Here is an 18685-nt window from a genome sequence, read left to right on the forward strand (position 1 = left end):
AACCTTTGTAATATAAGTCTGCTCTGAAGTTTTATTAACCAGTTACTTAGTGTGAAATTAATTTGTTTGGGAATAAGTGTAAATCATCTGAGGCGAAAGAAAATTGATTTTTACACCACCTTTCACTTGTTGCACTCTTAGTAGTATTGGCTTCATCAGACTCTCAGAGTGTTTCTAAGTATCATAAAACCTTTAAAACTTGATATATTGAGGTTCTTGAATGGCTTGCAGACATCTGAGAATTATGTTGATGTTGCATTGTTACCAATCTAGTATTTGGTAAGGAAATGTGTGGTTTATTCTCGTTACAGCTGTAAATAGAACTTTTTTTGTCTGACGCTAGAGAAGAACAGATACATGCAGGGAGAAACTTCTAGACTTTGGAACAATGCTGTAATAATAAAGATAAAATTCATATGAATAGCATTTTCACAAATATGTTTGGAGTCACAAAAAGCATTCCAATCATTCAAGAATTCATAAACACTCTAGTTCGCTGGGCATTTTGCTTCTCTGTTAGGCAAGCTGTCAGTCAAAGTTACCAGCCATTGCAGAAAATCCCCAAGAAATGAGATATTAGACACATTTCTCCCTTGCAGTGCATGTATAATTATACAACTACTAATATAATATACATGCTAACATGGCAAAGTACTTCTCTATGAAATAAAAGGACAACCTAGAAAAGACAAAAAATACTGAAAAATCAAATCCCAAGACTTATTATACAGTTTGCTTATATATATCTCAAAAATTTTAAAAAAACCCAAACTCGACATATGAAGGAGCATAGTTTACTCTTTTTCTGTAGATGCTATCTAGCTGGTTTTGTTGTCATCCTACATTCATTTTAGCAAAATATTAGAAATTAGCTGTAAGCATTTGATTTTCTAACTATTTCTAATATTTTGGAGGTATTAAACAGGATTTTCTAATTTAAGTGTGTCAGTATGATAAATAAATATTGCAGGCAGCTCCTTACATTTTTTGGCTTTGGCTTTGTCCACAGAGAATTACAACTTTTTATCAAGTTGAAGTGGTTTATTTTCAGTTTATTTAGCAGCGTAATGTCAGATAACCCGATTCTATCAACCATATTCTCATTTAATGTTGATTTATTACACAAGCAGTGTATTTTTGTTTCATTGAAAGTCCTCATTAAGTAAGTTCTGTAGAGTCTGAAAAGAGACATGCATTTTTTCTGCAGGCTTTAGCTATTTTTTTGCAAAAGGAATCTGCCCTGGTGAGGATGATGGTGAAATACTTCCTCAAGGCCTGAATCGAGGTGCTTGACATTCAGTAATAGTGGAGGCATGAAAAAAACCACCCCAGCACTCTGTTTTTTAAAGATCTGGCAGTGAATTTAGATTTAGATTATTAGTTTATTTCCCAGAGGCATGAATTAGAGCTACCTTTAAGCTCAAAGAAACCAGTGCTACTTATTTCTGGAGCAGAGATCCTGTCTAACTTGCCATCTCTCAGCTCCCACCAGTGTTCACATTCTACTTATAAATTCTGTTTCCATAGCTTCAGGCTGTTTGCAGTGATCTTCTGCCACACCTTTCTTTCCAGGTGCATTAAATAAGGTATATTTACATTGTCTAACTAAATGCTGTTTGTTATAATGCCATGTCTTTGAGCAATTATAATGGAGGCTTAAAAATGTCTCCCACCTAGCTAGAGTTTTAGAACTCTTGTATTGTTTGAAAAACAGAGCATTTCAGAATACGCTGCCATGGTTGTCCTGGACTCAAACTTTCCAAGTTTCACTTTGGGTGCTTCTAATCTTCTCTCCTGTAGCTCTGGAAGCACTGGGGACACAGGAGTTACTCCCCCCATGCTCAGCGAAAGTTGGCACAGATGTCTTCTGATAAGTGCAAAACAACTGATAGTTTGTTTTCTTTCACATTTCTTATACAAAGGAAATAATGTGAATTAAAGTGGGTATATAAGAAAATACAATTAAAACTTGCCACTCTTGCTTACAAAGATGTAATATGTGCTGACTGTAACAAAAGTTACTTTTTTGTCTGTCCGTCTTAGGTAATAGTTGTCTTTCCAAATAGGTCTGAATTACTTGTGCAGTTTGCGTCTCAAAATTATTTTTAATATGTTTTCATTTTTTATACATTTGATGGGAAAATAGTTTTATATTACTATTGAACAGTAATTGCTTTCTAAATAGTCTTATCAGTTTTACTTAATAAAAAAATCCACTCAAGGATAGCAATATTGTGCAGTTTATTACTGTATGTTCTAAACTTTTGAAAACCAGCAGGTTTTAAATATAACGATGGTAGTTTTCTCTTAGACAATGTAGTAACCTTATGCTTTCCTAAAGCCAGGTAACTAATGGAAAAAAATGTAATAGTAACTTCTAAAACTTGTGTTATATTTCTTGCTTTTGAGGTTTTGCTTCATGTGCAGCATTTATGATCTTGGAGCATTGCTAGTCTTTTCTGCCAAGTGATGTTAAGTTTTGAAAATATTTCCAGAATGCTTCTATATAGTGAAAAACCTCACTTAATAGGTTCTTAGTGAAGTTGTATTTGAGATAGCTAATTCTGTACAAATGGTTGCTCTGGTGTCTGTACGGTAGGGGAGTAGTTCATAAATGAGTCTACAGTCATTCCACACCTGTATTGACAGTTAATGCTCTAATGTTCACTGGTAGCCTGCCAGTGTGTGAGAAACAGATGCCACTCTAATTAATAGTCAAAATTAATACCCTTCATAAATGAAAATGAATGAGGGGAGACAGTATAAACAAGTTAATTTTCTCTCTGTTTTCAGAAATTTGATTTAGTATTTCCTCCTGTGGCTCCACCCTCGTTTACCTTAAGTGTTATCTTTACAAGTCTGGAGAGCAGACATCCAAAACTCTTCTACATGACATCAGTACGCTATCCTGTAACCTGCAGAAATGACGTTTATTTGAAGAATGCCGGCTAATGTGTTGAGTCTTCATATTTCTAACCAAAGATACGTATTCACTAGTAGCAAACAAGAAAATGCGAGATCAGTTTTGCTTCAGTATTGCTTGTTTTCATTTCAAAATCTTAATATATAACTTATAATCGCTTGGGCAAAGGCCTTCTGAACTCAAATTTGAAAAATGAGGGCGTATTTTAGTTGTTTTCATATCATTTTGTATGTCTTTATTCACCTCTGACACTTGTTAGTGGAGTGCTTCTGTTTTTCTTATGCTTGAATAATAGCACATCATTTCTGTTTTGTTTCGATGTGCCAAGGAAAGTGTGCAAAGATGGAGCACGTTGCTGGCATGCCATTAAAAGGAGATTTTGATTCCAAGAAAGTACAAGCAGTGTATTCCTTTTGCAATAAATATGCTAACTTGATTTTTAAGTTTCCTACAAAGAAACAGCTAATTACATTGCTAGCACGTTAACAGAATATGTAACTTGAGTAAAGGTGGAACAATAAATCAAGTAAAGTAATTATATAAATTGAAGCATCTTTGAAAAGGAGGACAACAAGTTGCATGAGTGTGTTATTTATTTAGTACCAACTTAATATCACAAGAGCAAACAGTACGACAGGTAAAGTATATCAAAATATTAATTAGATGGATTCATGCTATAGCTTATAATAAATGTCTACTTACTGCTTCTCTTCAAGGGAATTGCTAATAGAAGTTAAAGCATAACATCTTGAATTATTCACAAGTATCTGAATTATGATGGGTAGATGTAAGTGATACCCAGAAGAGCTTTGCTGTTCAAACAGGACAAAGATATCAATTCCCTGGAAGTTGTGTCTATGAGATTTCAATCATTCCTTCCTGTGCACGTTTCAAGCTATAAAGTATTGTTTGTACAAACTATAGTTTTGAAAAACTAAAATAGTTATGGTTTGGTTTGGTAGGCTAGATCTTTATCCTGCTTTAAAATTAAAAAAAAATACAATGAAAATATTTTCCAAAATGTTTTACAAGGTGAGAATTTTTAAAAAATAAATATATATTTAATATAAATGTTGCCGTAATTCCTTTAGACTAATCATTATCCATACGTCCAACAGCATCCAGTATCTGCAGCTTTCAAGGTGATGGGTTTCAGTAACAAAATATTGAGCCATTTTTAATTTAACTTGGTAAAATTCTGTTTAAGCAGGCAGTTATCTCATAGTCCTTCTAACAATTTCTCTTAACCCCTTTAAAAGAAGACGACACTGCACTGCATCCAGGCGGAATTGTTTGTTTCTTTTTTTCCACAGAAGGCTATGGTTTGCTCCTTTTAGCATAGGTGACAGCTTTTGGAATTAAATCTTCAGAGTGTAATTTTTGATGAGTTATAAATTAGAGATAATAATTTAACCATTTTAATTGGCAGATACTATTGGGCACTTGGGAACTCAGTGGGAAGCTGTGGCAGACACAGTGCAGAGCAGCAGTGCCATGGCCGTCAGGCAGGCTCCTGTTCCTCCTCCCCATTCCCGCAGGAGAGGGTCAGCGACTGGAGCAAGGGCACGTTCCCAGAACCACTGGGTTAATTGCTCTTAGGTCCAGCAGCCAAGGAACAGCAGAGCGGCTTTCCAGTTTAAATTAGTTTTGAGAAGATTCTGTCTTCTAAAAGTTACTAGTACTGGCGAGAGCATTAAACCAGCAATGATATTGGCAACAAGGATTTTTCAGAGGCTCTTGTTCAGAAGCCACGTGGAGGGGAGTTTTGAGAAGCATGCATTTTTAGAATTGTTTTAACAACTTTATCCTTGGTTTGAGCTCACATTACTGCACTTTCGTATCTGCACTAAAGACACTGATCTGTTGCTTGGCATTGGAGATGATCTTTTTCTAAGATTCAGTCAAGAAATGTGTGAAGAAGATAATTTATTTTTTTATGGGAGTCCAGAAGTCATTTATGTGTTTAGTTTGAGAAGTGAGTGCTGATTTAGAGTGAAATTCCTGAGAAATGTAGCTTTGGCCAAGGAGAGAGTAGGAATGAATAGTACTTAATGCTGTAATAATCATATTTGTGTCTCAGATTGTGAGATTCAGGATATGTCCTTATTCCTTCCCCATACTGAAAATAGCAACATTTTCATTGTAACTACATATGGCATGAGCCAGATTCCACTCTGCCATGATCATTTATATCTCGGCTCCAGCAAACCTTCTGATCCTGAACCGCGTGGGCAGGTGGATGGAGGCAGACTTCCCAGCGGAATCCCTGTACAGTTCAGGGCAGGTACAGCAGCACACCCGTATTTTATTGATGCAACAAATATAATTTGAGTTCTTGTAGTGCTGGCTGTCTTGGTGAGTACAGGATGTAAATGAAACAAAGAGATGGGATTAAATGTGTAAATTTGGAATTGTTTTGGAAGGTAGTTCTTAGGGAAAACTTGCAAATATACAGGGAAAACGATAAAGTGTCAATAATGGGAGTTACGTGAGGCTGCAGTATAAAGAATTGTTGCACGACGTGAGACTTGTCATTTTCAGAAGTAATAGGGGGAGTAGGAAAAGAAATGGAATAATTTAAATATGAAAGGCAATGAAATGGAATGATTCAAAGTATGACTAACAAGGTGATGTAGTGAGATGTAGTTAAGCTGGATGCAATGTGATTTTGAAAGAAAGGGGTACCTTTAGTAATAAAAATGTAGATGTTCAAAGCAAAATACAAAATAAGCAAAAGATTCTAAGTGAAGCTAATGTTTAGTAACTATTTCAGTTTATATACTGTTAGACATCTAACTATAATCTAATTAATTTTAAACTGCCTCCTACATTTATAAACATTCGGGAAAAAAAAGGGGGGGGAAGGGAGGGGGCGGAACAAGGTTGTTGTAATGTAAATTCAACATTGAAAGGGAAAAAATAAATGGGCCGTGACTTTACAGTGTCACTGTAAAAAAACCAATGAGTATTTTACTGTGAACTAAGCAATGTCGGATAAAATAAAAGATGAGTAAGACTGAGAGATAAAAAATTAAAAGAAAGTGTAAATACCACTAAGAAGCTAGAAGCTTGCTCTATATGATAGGCAGAAAATCAAAACAGTCTGGAGTTTATGAAAGAATACTGGCCACTGCCACTTTTTGGTGACCTAATATTAGATTGGCTAGACCACTGGTTAGGCACAATGTTTGAGTAATGTATTTAGGGTTTTAGATTCTATCCAGTGACTTTTAGCTTTCACAGCTGACATGCTAAGTACATACCATAAATTATCTGAAATTTCGGCACATTCTTAAATAGGTTAAAGTAGTGGATTTCTGGCTCAAAGGATTTGGCCCTGCAAAAACAAAATGTATGTCTTATTTCATGTATTTCTTTGTCTGATTAGCAAGGCAAAGACTGCATACACAATGTACCTATGTTGTAATAAAATATGCATACTTCTTTACCAATATCTAAATATAGAATAAAAATTTATTTTCTCATTCCTTGTTTCCCTCACTAAATGGGAAGTGCTGTTGTTTGTTCAAAAACAGAAAAAATCCTGATTCCTTTTTAGATTAAAAGATATTCAGAATGAGCTCTGCATAGGGAATTTGTATGCTGAGCCTGTCAGGCTGTGAATCTTTATTATTACTGAGCTTTATCCTTGAGTACATAGCTTGCAATCCAGTTTGAATATTAAGTGTCAGGCTCAAATGCACTGGTGAGAGATTTGCAGCAGCCAGCAGGTTCCTGTTCTAACCTTCGACGCCTTTGACCTCTGTCTTCATTGATAAGTGGTCTTATTTCACGTGTGTCAGCTTACTGGTGTGAGGCTCCTGATGCTGTGAGTGATGCAGAAGGTACCATTACCTGCGGTTTGTGATTTTCATAGTACACAGGGAAGGGTACAGATGAAGAAAACGATGTGTGGAGCTGGTCATTCAGAAATGTGGAGGAAAGGGAGTGATGCTTACAAACCTGGTTCTTTATCTGCTTGGATGTATCACACCTAGAAAGAACTGTAGCTAAAAAAAAAACAACTTTTTGTTGTTGTTTACAAATTGGAAATGTGGGACAAATGGTTCTTTAGAGCTGTATTCTGGGTGCCTGGGCTATGGGTTTCATCACTTATGCTTTTTGGTCCTTTTTCCTACCATGAAAAGTAAAATTTTATTAGCACAGGCAGCAGTGTTTGTAGGGTGTGCTGCACTTGGGGGAATCTCCTGCTTTTCCTTGTCACAGCCGTGCTTCCTGCTTGCTTCTGATCAGAGGTGGAATGTGCATGGACTTTCTCTGGACCATGACGTTATATTTTGTAATCATAATCAGTTATACTCAGCTGGAAACAACAACAACTAATTCATTTGAAAAGAGACCCAGCCCAAGGTTCTCCTGTTTGATGTAAAATAAACACTAACTTCATTTAAAATCAGTTGTAGTTATTATACCTAGCAGAGGTAAATCTACAAACATGGAATACTTGTGTTATTTTACTGTTTGCTTCTCTTTCATACTGAAATCTTATTTCTTCATAAACAGTAAGAATATTTTTGATGAAATCTGTAAAGATACCTCATGTGCAAAGGTATATACAACTTTGCCTTCTCTATAGAAATAGGTCTGTGACGGGTCCCACGAACTGTCTGGGATTCAGCATGGTTTATGTGACATCTGGTGGGAAGGCTGGACCCTTTCTAAAGGCTGGAACCTTACAAAGGCAGTTTTCTGAAGACTGGTGACTATCTGCTAACCCTTCCCACCCCCGCTCCATCCAGTGTGTCAAAGGATGCTTGTGTTTTCTGCAGGGATAAAACTTTCTTTGGATCAGAAGATTTGGAGTGCCTACCCAAATTAGACTTTTTTTGTCCACAAGAAGCACGTTTCAGTCGGTGAAATGTGCTGTACCCTCTAACTACAGGTTTTCTGTTAGGGCTCATAACTACTGCACGCTACTGCATCTCTCCTGATGTGCTGCAGTTTCCTGATCGCGGTGATAGATGCAGACCAGAGCTGAGCTGTTTTGGTAAGAATAATCATGTCATAAATCACAAAGCTATGGATACACGGCTTTTTGTGTTTTCTTTTTTCCTTTTGGCAGCTTAATTTTCCCTTGTTCTGGGCATCGATTTCAGGTTATATTTATTAGCAACTAAAGTGCATAAGCAATGTCAAAATTTTCATTAAAAAATTACAAAAAAATGGGCAAATTTACTATTCTTTTCCCTCTATATCTGAAATTTCTTTCAAAACTGCATTGCTTATGCAGGCATGATTCATTTCTTGACCTATGATAGATGAGAGAACCATTAGTTTAAAAATGCAAAATGTAAACTCCCTATTCTGAAACTATAATGTTCCTGCTTTTTAGTCTTTGTCAGTATCAGGGTGTTCAGTGCTAAAAGCTCACCATTGGAATTGATAGAAAGACTCCTCTACAGTTGCACTTAATAACAGTTAAGCCTTTTTCAAATTACTTGGTTATTTCAGCATCTTCTTTGAATGCCTTGGTCACTTGAATTTGTGATAAATGCTCTTTCACTCTGGCAGGCGTATGAGCATATTACCATGGTTAAGCATATGAGTAATGCTGCTGATGTTCGTGGAATTGTTCTTTCTGCTCAAGAGCTTTGGTAGAACAGTCTTTGCTGCAGAAAAGTGAGGAAAAAAAGAAACAATTCTGAAGAAAAGTTTTAAACCTGTCATTTGTGTAAGTAGTAGGCATGATGACTGTAGTAAGAGAGAAACTTGGTGCCTGGGACTTTGCCACTTTCCTGCCCGGACTGGGGAGCTGGTGTTCCCAGAGCAGTAGGCTCATGCATTTGTAGCAAGCTGCCTTTCCAGCCAAAGTTTTGAAAGATCCTTTTTTTTTTTTTTTTTTTAAGGGATCTTTTTCAAGAACTTACACTAATAAAACAGTCAATATATAGAGGGTTGATTCAGTATTTTGTTTGGTTGGGTTTGGTTTTTTTGGAACTGCTTTTGAAAATATTTTCAAAGAAACAAACCAATTTGTATTACTTGTTCAGTGTATGTAACTCTTCTCCTTAATCCTGAATAATTTCCAAAGTTTATTTTTTATTCTTCTTTCATACAGAGTTAGTTTTTAGCTCTAGGTGTTTTATGCATCAGGAATAAAGAAGCGTGTGGCTGTATTTTTGGTGTAGCAGGCTCATATTGTCAAGAATGCTTTTAGGTAGCCACATAAACATAATTCTCATCATTCTGCTTTTACTGCACCCATCTGTGTGTTGTCTGTCCAGATGATGCATGGTTAAAAAAAAATAATATATATATATGCTTATAATTGAAAGGATCATTGAATGTCACTGTCAGTATTACAGACTTTTTCCCATTTTGAGGTGTGAGTTCTGGAAGGCTGCTGTGTGCAATAACCTCATACTTCTCATGGTACTGCTCAGCCTGTACTTTGGGCAGTTTGGGCAGTACTACCGCAGGTGAAGATGGCACATTTTGACATTGTAGTAGCATGAAAAGAGACTAACAGGTGTTCCAAAAAAGCCTGAGAGATAAATGATATTAGGTCTTGATAAAACCATGGTCATGATTACAAAAAAATATTTTGACAGCAATTAGTGGTGTTTGTAATGACAGTGGTACTACTCTATTATGAGGAGAGGCTTGGTGGTCTGCAGAGTGCTGACCGATTGATGACTTCTCTTGAAAGCTTGAGAACACTGAAGACTTTACTCGTTGGCTATGTATGCACACAGTCACGATAGCTGATGTAAGGCAGATCTGGTGCATAGCACTGTAAAAATACAATTTGACCAGGTTTTGTTTGGCTTTGTTGTTGTTGTTGTTGGGGGGGGGGGTTTGGTGTGGTTTGTTTTTTTTTTGGAGTGTGTGTATGTGTGTGTGTGTTTTGTTTTGTTTTTTTCCTGAGCTTTTTAAACCTGATTTGAAGTAAAGAAGTCAAACCCACTAAAAACCACAAAGGCAGGACTGAATCTGTCGTATGTAGGCTTGGAAAGGAGGGGAATTACATTAAAAGACCACAACTTTTCCAGATTAAACCCTCTAAAATTGTATTTCTATATTGAGGATTTCATTAGTAATTTGTGTGAAGAGGAACTGACTTCTGTTCCTATGCAGAGGGAGGTTGCCTGTGGAGGCCAGGCAGCCACCATTTAGCATAAATACAAGCTGTAGAAAATGCTGATCATATCTTTAGCATCACAACCATTTAGACAGTAAGATATTTTGATTATCAACTTGTGCTTTTTTTAATAATAATTTTGTCAGAGGCTGAGGTTGTTCCTAAAGGGCTCTTTAGTATGGTGCAGGAAACAATTTAAATTTGTATTTCTTTATTGAGCAAGCATTGAATTATGAACCAGAAAGCTCAAATATTGTTAGGAATATAATCAGTGAAGTACATCACAATGCCTTTTTTCTTTTCCTCTTTTACTTTCTCTCCCACGGTCCAGTTGATGTCTTCATGTATTGTTGGGACATTAATCTTGATAATGGCAATGGAATGCTACCTATTTTGAAAAATGGATCTGAAATGAAACACTCAGTGAAGAAGTCAGTAGTGAGGTTTTGATGCCATTTGCTATATCAGCCATGTCTAGTGCCAGATTTCCTACCTTACTTGTGAGTCCGTTTGTCCTTTCCCAGTATTTCTTTTGGTTTCGTAATATTTTTACTGTTACACTTAATACTACAGCTTTTATGCTGAATTTATTTAAACATCTGGACGACCTCTGTCACAGGGGTAACCATTTTGAACTCAGTGGCTTATCTTATATTTTAAAAAAGTGGGTATTTATTTAAATCCTCTGGCAATTTCATCCATCATCTCGGGGTAGGGGGATATACCTTGCAGATGATGCTTTTATCTCAAATGAGATATGGAAATAGAAGCAAAGATAGTTTGAGGATATCACGGTCTCGTTCCATATTGCAGCCTGTACAGTGCTGCTCTGAGGTAGGGCTCAGAGGAGGCAAAAAGAACTTTTTATGCATCTTGTACAATGTTTTTAGAATAATCAATATTTTAACATATCCATAGTATTTTTACCTATAATAATAATAATAATAATGATAATACTGCAGTTAGGAATGTGGTGTTTGTTACAGTCTCCATGGCACAGGTGAGAAACTGTGTGTTTCAGTTAATACGTTAAAGTTCTTAATTCAACATATTAACCGAAGGCCTCTTGCCCTCACATTGCACAGAATACTTGCTAAGGGCATAGCCCTGGCAACAGGGAAGTTATATTACAGAATGCTTTGCCAAAGGTCTAGGACAGAGCTGAAAACAGTTCTCTTCCCACCTTTCAACTGTCTCCCCCATTTACAGATACAAGCATACAGAATAGAGTATCAACCAGCAGAATGCAGAACACTAACATTTGGCCTTAATATTTCAAGTACGTTCTTGTGGCAAGAACAACTATTCCGTTTCAAATGCCATTTGGACAAGACCCTATTCACATGCACCGTATCTCAGTCTTTGTCCCCCTATCATGAAGAAAACCTCCACGTTTCTTGCATGCAAAATTATGCTTTCTGTACTCCTTGGATTCCAAATGTGTCGGATGCCCATTTACTTTTCATACAAAATTTACTTAATTTTGACAGATCAAACCTCATAGAAAATTATTTTCACAGGACTTTACAGTATTCTTCATTTTATAGCAAATATTTCCTGAATATTATTCTTTGCAGTGAATACCGTATATCCTATATACTTTTGTTGTAGTTCATTGTACTTTTTTTTCCCTTCAGCACAGAGCTTCACTCTTGATGTTATATCAAATGTTTTTCTACACCTTGAGTTTCTTCTGTATCTCCTTCACAGAGTACAGTCTGTGCTCAGTGTGTCATTCTTCCTGAGATTCTTTTTCTTTAGAAAATGGACCTGGGGCATCTTGCTTCCATCCTGCTCTTGTCACATGGACACCATTCCCTGGCAGCACCGGGCCACCTTTCCATCGCAGCAGCACCACTCCTAAGAGAAGGGAATCTACGAGAACCTTAACACAAACCTACCACGAGGCTGGTGATGGTGACTGCGTCAACTGCCAGGTGTAGGCACTGTGATTTCAAACATAGACACGGTAGGGCCTGGTGTCAGCTGGCTGCTCCTGGAGAGCGCCAGGAGCTGAGTCCCTGCCCTTCCCCATGCCCTGCTGGGTCCAAACATGGAGGGCAGAGCCAGGTCCATGGCATTTCCCCACAGGAAACCAGAGTAGAAGACAGATGGGAGAGAAGATGCAGCAGAGGCATAGGGGGTCCACCCAGGAGACAGGTTGCCTACAACCCATCTCCAAGCTTCAGCCAGGGCTGGAGATGGGTGTCCCCAGGGTATGGCTTAGGCCAGGGGCCAAAGCCTGAGAAACAGAACATTTTTTTTCCATTGTGATAAGAAATCCTGTTCTGACAAATATTCATGAGAATGATCAAATTCCAAAAACTCAGCAATAATAAGGTGATGATCAACACTTCTGATTAAATGTAATGGTTAAAAAGTGCAGCTAGAAATGCTTGATAAATAGTTTCAATCTACCTCTTCTGAGGCCAAGCAATGCAGCAGGATTCTCCATCAACGTTGAGTATGCTAGAATAAATATCAAATATAGCTTATCATATTCCAGTTGCATTTCTTTTTTTCTCCTTTCCTCTTTTTTTAAGCTGATGTTCTAAGGATCTCCTTTTAGTGCCTACGAACATCTCCTTTGACAGACAGTACAAATTAAAAGATATGGCTAGGCAAAGGAAACTGGAACCCAAATATGCCCCCTGGGTTTTCATTTACAGTTAGAAGCTACAGACACAATTACTGCTGACAGAAATTCAGAAGCCAGTGGCAGAGTGCATGTGGCAGTAGACTCATGCCAGGCAGTAATTGGGAAGATTATTTTTAATCAGAGCATATCCTACAGCCCAAACATTAGAAATCTCTTGTAAGGCTGACAGGAAATTAAACTGAGACCAAACAAAAAAGCCTCGAAATAGAAGTAATATGGTTAGAAGTCTAATGATGGCAAAACTCACTGCTTGTTGTATTTAGCTGTTATCTAAAGGGAATGACTTGTAACTTGCAGCACAGATATCATTGTTTAATTGCATTTTTAGAACAGAATTAAAATAAAAAATACCAGATTAGATCAATTTTTATGTAGGCTTTTGATAAAGGTGTGAAACAGTAGGCGTTATGTCAGGCTTAGTAATTGTGTATATGTATTACTACTAATTTTTATTACTGCTTTGGGGTTTCTCTGTTTGTTTTAATTGTAATATAATGTTTAAGGGACCTGCTTCTATGGAAAAAATGGTACTCTTGGAACGCCCAGGGATGGTAAGGGCTATCTTTCCCAATGAGCCTGTTTGGGCTGCCTGAGCTGACTGCTCTGAGGGAGGCAAGACCAGAGTATTCTCAGTACTTCGTCTACACGCCTGAAAACACAACTTTGCCATTTGAAGGTGAATCTTAAAGCATCATCTTCTTTGCCAGGCTTCCACGTAACACACTTAGTGGGACAACTTCTAGCTGACTCCCAGGTGTTCCCTTTCTCAGGGAAGCAAGCCTGGGCGCTGCAGGGCGGGAGCGCTGCGGTGGGTCTGAAGAAGGCTGTTGTTGTTCTTGAATATGCCTGTCACACACAAATCTTGTAATACCAGATGCAAGCAAAATGTCGCTAATTGTATATTCATTTCTGTGTGATAGGAATGCAAAACAAGAGCCTTCTTCATGTCATAAGATATATGACAGTTATAGAAATGAAAATTTACTGTTAAAAATGCATATCTTGTGTTCCTCCACAAGGCTGCTTTTAGCTGTGTGGACAGTCTTAATGACATTTCATCTCAGTACAAAGAATAATAAGGTATAATGTCAAAGTCCGTAGTCAACTAGGTTATCTTGAGGCTTGTAAATAGGATTTTATCAGAGTCTAGGGTTTTTTCCACAAAAAATATTAACATTTTTCAACTGTATTTCCTTCTGCTGCAAGTTGCTTCATATTATCATGTGAATATGACTGGAAAATCTTGCTTGTTGTTTAGATATTGCCTGAGTAGATAACAAATAAAATCTACTTCATAACGTATTTCGTTTTTGCAAAGTGGTCTACACGAGACCTGGAAATCCAGCGATGTGCTCTGTGATAGGTAACGGAACTTGGTCAGGTCCACGTGGTTTGCAAAGCCTGTGGGTGCACTGCGCCAGGAGCTTCCCTTAGGTGGCCTACGCCGCTGCAGGCAAACGGGTACGTGGCTGGATATTCCTTTCACTGGGGAGAAACCTTTACAAACTTTTGTAAAGTTTGTGAACATACCATACCGCTCTTCCTTTTGGCCAGCTATATGGTAAGAAAGTACCATCGGTGGTGGGATGGGTGCAGGACTGCGCGTGGAGTCCCGCTGTCATTTTAGCAGGTGCTGTTGGACCGTTTGCTTTGAGGAAAATCTTTCTTTGCTTGTCATATTCAGATCGCTAAACATTTGAACAAATTTCTGCAGTCAGTAGAGCATGAAACTTTAATATTTCGATGTGGAGGAAATTAGTAGAGGGATGAAACAGTACTGTAAAATTAGGCAAAATGAGTAATTGCTCACTGGTTAAATATTATAGCCAAGTTAATTGTTTTAGAGGTAACTATTTTTACAGTTTCTCATGTTTTTGCTCTCATTTAATGTGACAGCACTTTGTAAATGATGTATGACAGTATACTCTTGCTTCTTCCTGGAGTTGCATATATTCTTAAAATTCTGTACATCTTATTTCTGTGTGTATTCTGAGTTTCTTCAGTCACTAGAGTTTGAAACTGCCGGATAACTAAGGAACACTAGCAGTAACGGTTGGGAGTATAATGTTTCTGAAATTAATGATTAGTAACATGATGCCAAACAGAAAGTCTGCCAGGATTGGGTGGTCAGATACAAGTCTTTCAGAAAAGGAAAATTAACATATTGTAACCATAATGGGATAGAATTTTAATCACTAGGAAGTCTAAAATTGAGAGTTTGTATTTCAAAAATCACAAGGATTTCAAATTGTGAAACACAAGTACCCCTGATGGAGAAAACCTGAGAGACTCAGTTTTCAATTATTCAATTATTTCAATTATTATTTCAATTATTCAATTCAGTTTTGTTGACCATAAGTAAGTTTCACTGTGGCATGACAAGATGGTCCTAAATCAGACATAATATTTGAAAATGTACGCTAATTACTTAAAAAATACTTCTCCTTAGAGATTTTTAAGGAACTCTTGATACCATTATTTCACCTTTCTGTTGTGCTCAGAGATATCTTTGATCTCACACAAAGAAACACTACCCAGAAAGGAGAAGATGCAGTAGTTCTAACTTCTAGTTTATGTGCATATGTAGCCTTCCTATGCGAACTGCATTTTCTGTAGTATTTTTGCATGTATATGGTCCATTATAGTTCATAAGTAGGAAGCAATTTGTGTCTTCAGCTCAGAAAATGATGAACGTGCGGAGTTTTGGCAGTAAGACAGTTGCAGTTACTGCTAGGAGCTTCAGTTGTGAAATTGGATCATACTTTGATAGATGCTTTCCTAGTGATGGTCCCTGCTCTAAGATGACCAAAATGCAAGTGTTTTCTGTTGCTGATTATTACTTTTTCAGATTCTGAACCTGTCAGGGCTTTTTTTATGTGAGATAGGTGGGTTTTTTTGGTGGTGGGTTTGGTTTTTTTTTTTTTGGTTTTGTATTTGGTTGTTTTTTTTTAAATGTGAGGTAGTTGCAGTATTACCATAGTTGCAGTATTACCTGACATGCTTGTAGAACCTGTACCTTTCCGATACTGGTAGTTCTTGTTATTTACCGTCAACTGCATTAGAGACAGCCACTACGATTTATGAATCAGTAATTTTTTGTTTATTTGTTTTGTTTAAAATGAAGTCACATATGAGGAATAACATCCTTTGTGAACAAATATTCAGTATATTTACTGTTTGGAATTTTATCTAAGTGGACAAAAAGTATATTAAATTTATCTAGAGATTGCTTTGGTAATACATATACCTAGCTATGTGTTTTCTTTGAAGAGTATTTGGTATCAGAGAGTATATACTACTACGTGCACATGGAAATGAAAAATGCGTATTGGGAGAATCTGTTATGAAAAACATGGCTGAACTTACTTTAACTTCGAAAATTCAATTAATAACTCAGTAAAATATTACATTTCACAAAGCTGCTCACCAATAAGAAAAAGTGGACTGGAATAGAATGTTACCCTATTCTAATTGCCAGCTGTGTGCATGTGTAATATATTTTGGATGACCACTTTTGTTTATGCATTTTATGATCATTTTTCTTCTGAAAAATTGCTTGAAGTTTTCAATCGAAAAATACACAAAAAGTAAATCATGGTTGTGTGTTTCTATCGAAACAGAAATCTATACTGGGGAAAATTTTAAACTATGGCATAGTAATTGCATGTCTATTTTACTTAAGTTCATAATGCAAACCTAGGATTTAGGATTCAAATAAGTTGCAAACCGCCTGGAAATTTTTACTGTCTATTGAACAATTGATTAATAAACAATAAATCTTTGTTGGTATTTGTGAATCAATAAGCAGATTTTGCTGCTCAGCTTTGTACTACAATAAAAATGTAATTATGACCCAATTATGTATGCAAACCTTCTTGCGAAAGCCCAAATAATGCATTATCAATTTTATATTTTATTACAACACTTTGAGTCTTAAAGCCTACCTTCAGCTGTCCATGGGTGCAGGGCACAAATACAGTCTCCTTTGAGTCTCTCATTTACAGTAAGAATGTGTTTTTCTTTTCTTAGGAAACTACACAGAAGCCCCATGCAAGTGGTGCCTATTGTTTTCATGATCGGAGCCTTCTTTCAGTAAGTGCGCTGATTTTTGTTGTTGTTTGTTTATTGTACTTTCCTTGGAATTTGTCTGAAATCTCTGTTGTGCTGTCACAACGAATGAAGAAATAATTTGGACTTCACAGCTGGCCATGCTGATCACAGGATAACAGACTGCTCAGGGTTGGAAGGGACCTCTGGAGATCTAGTCCAACCCCCCGCTGAAGCGGTGTCACCTAGAGCAGGTTGCAGAGTCGTGTCCAGGCAGGTTTGAATGTCTCCAGAGGAGACTCCACAGCCTCTCTGGGCAGCCTGTGCCAGGGCTCTGTCACCCTCAAAGGAAAGAAGTTTTTCTTCATATTGAGATGGAACTGCCCGTGTTGGGGTTTGTGCCCATTGCCCCTTGTCCTGCCGTGGAGCACCGCTGAAGAGCCTGGCCCCATCCCCTTGGCACTCGCCCTTAAGGTGTTTGTGGGCATTGGAAAGGTCCCCTCAGCCTTCCCTTCTCCAGGTGAAGAGGCCCAGCTCCCTTAGCCTTTCCTCACAAGGGAGATGCTCCAGTTCCCGCACCATCTTTGTAGCCCTCCGCTGGCCCCTCTCCAGTAGCTCCCTGTGTGTCATGACCTGGGGAGCTCACCACTGGGCACAGCACTCCAGATGTGACCTCACCAGGGCAGAGCAGAGGGGGAGGATGACTTCCCTCCACCTGCTGGCCACGCTCCTCCTCATGCACCCCAGGACACCACTGGCCTTCTTGGCCACCAGGACACGCTGCTGGCTCATGGGCAGCTCACTGTCCACAAGAACTCCCAGGTCTTTCTTCCATCAGGTCAATCCCCAGTCTGTACTGGTTTGTGGGGTTGTTCCTCCCTAGTTGCAGCATCTCATACTTGTCTTCATTGAACTTCATGAGGTTCTTCTCCCCACAACTCTCCAGCCTGTGTAGGTCTCAGTGAGTGGCAGTGCAACCTCCCGGTGTATCAGCCACTCCTCCCAGTTTTGTGTCATCAGCAACCTTGCTGAGGATGCGCTCAGTCCCTTCACCCAGGTCAGTGATGAATAAATTGGAGTAGGACTGGACCCAGCACTGACCCTTGGGGAACACTGCGAGCTACAGCCTCCAGCCAAACCTGCGCCGCTGCGCCGCTGATCACAGCCCTCTGAGCTCTGCCATTCCGCCAGCAGCGGGCCCACATTCCCCTATTCATCCTTTTCTTACTGATGTACTTGAAGAAGCTCTTCTTGTTGTCCTTGACCTCCCTCTCCAGATTTAATTCCAAACAGACCTTAGCCACCTTTGTTGCCTCCCTGCATGCTCTGACAACACTCCTATATTCCTCCGAAGTGGCCTGTCCCTTTTTCCACATCCCGTAAACTTATTCCTCCCGTTTGTGAGAAGCTCCTTTGTCATCCATACAGGTCTCCTGCCCCCTTTGCTTGATTTCTTACTCATGAGGATGCACCTCTCTTGAGCTTGGAGGAAGTATTGCTTGAATATCAGCCAGCTCTCTTGGACCCCCCTACCTTCCAGAGCCCTAAACCATGGGATTCCTCCAAGCAGGTCCTTGAAGAGGCCAAAGTTAGCTCTCCTGAAGGCCAGGATTGCAGTCCTACTTAGTGACCTGCCTCCTCCCCAAAGGATCCTGACATCTCATGGTCACTGCAGCCAAAGCTGCCCCAGTCTTCATATCCCCAGCCAGTCTTTCTGTGTTTGTGAGTAGAAGGTCCAGCATCACACCTCACCTCGCTGGCTCCTCCACCACCTGCATCAAAAAGTTATCAGGGCTCTGCAGGAGCTCCTGGCCTGGCTGTGCCCAGCTGTGTTGCCTTTCCAGCAGGTGTCAGGGTTGTTGACGTCCCCCATGAGAACCAGGGCCTGTGGTCCTGAGGCTGCATCCAGCTGTCTGTAGATGGGCTAATGGACTCCCTCTTCCTGGTCAGTTGG

The 18685-nt window shown here is 38.6% G+C and overlaps 1 protein-coding gene across 20 annotated transcripts in view; it reads left to right on the top strand.

The window, feature by feature from the left end:
* The window catches only part of RBFOX1 (RNA binding fox-1 homolog 1), a 955581-nt gene that overhangs the window by 137789 nt on the left and 799107 nt on the right, over window positions 1-18685 (top strand). For 13 of the 20 annotated variants that reach the window (XM_037386459.1, XM_037386456.1, XM_037386452.1 and 10 more), the window contains exon 2: window positions 16714-16776. In XM_037386459.1, the coding sequence (XP_037242356.1) occupies window positions 16714-16776 (63 nt within the window). Of the gene's footprint in view, window positions 1-16713; window positions 16777-18685 lie in introns of those variants that run through there. The other 7 variants (XM_037386463.1, XM_037386476.1, XM_037386474.1 and 4 more) reach the window with 6 other exon arrangements.

This window comes from Falco rusticolus, chromosome 4 (genome assembly GCF_015220075.1).
Source record: "Falco rusticolus isolate bFalRus1 chromosome 4, bFalRus1.pri, whole genome shotgun sequence".
NCBI classification, from domain to species: Eukaryota; Metazoa; Chordata; class Aves; order Falconiformes; family Falconidae; genus Falco; species Falco rusticolus.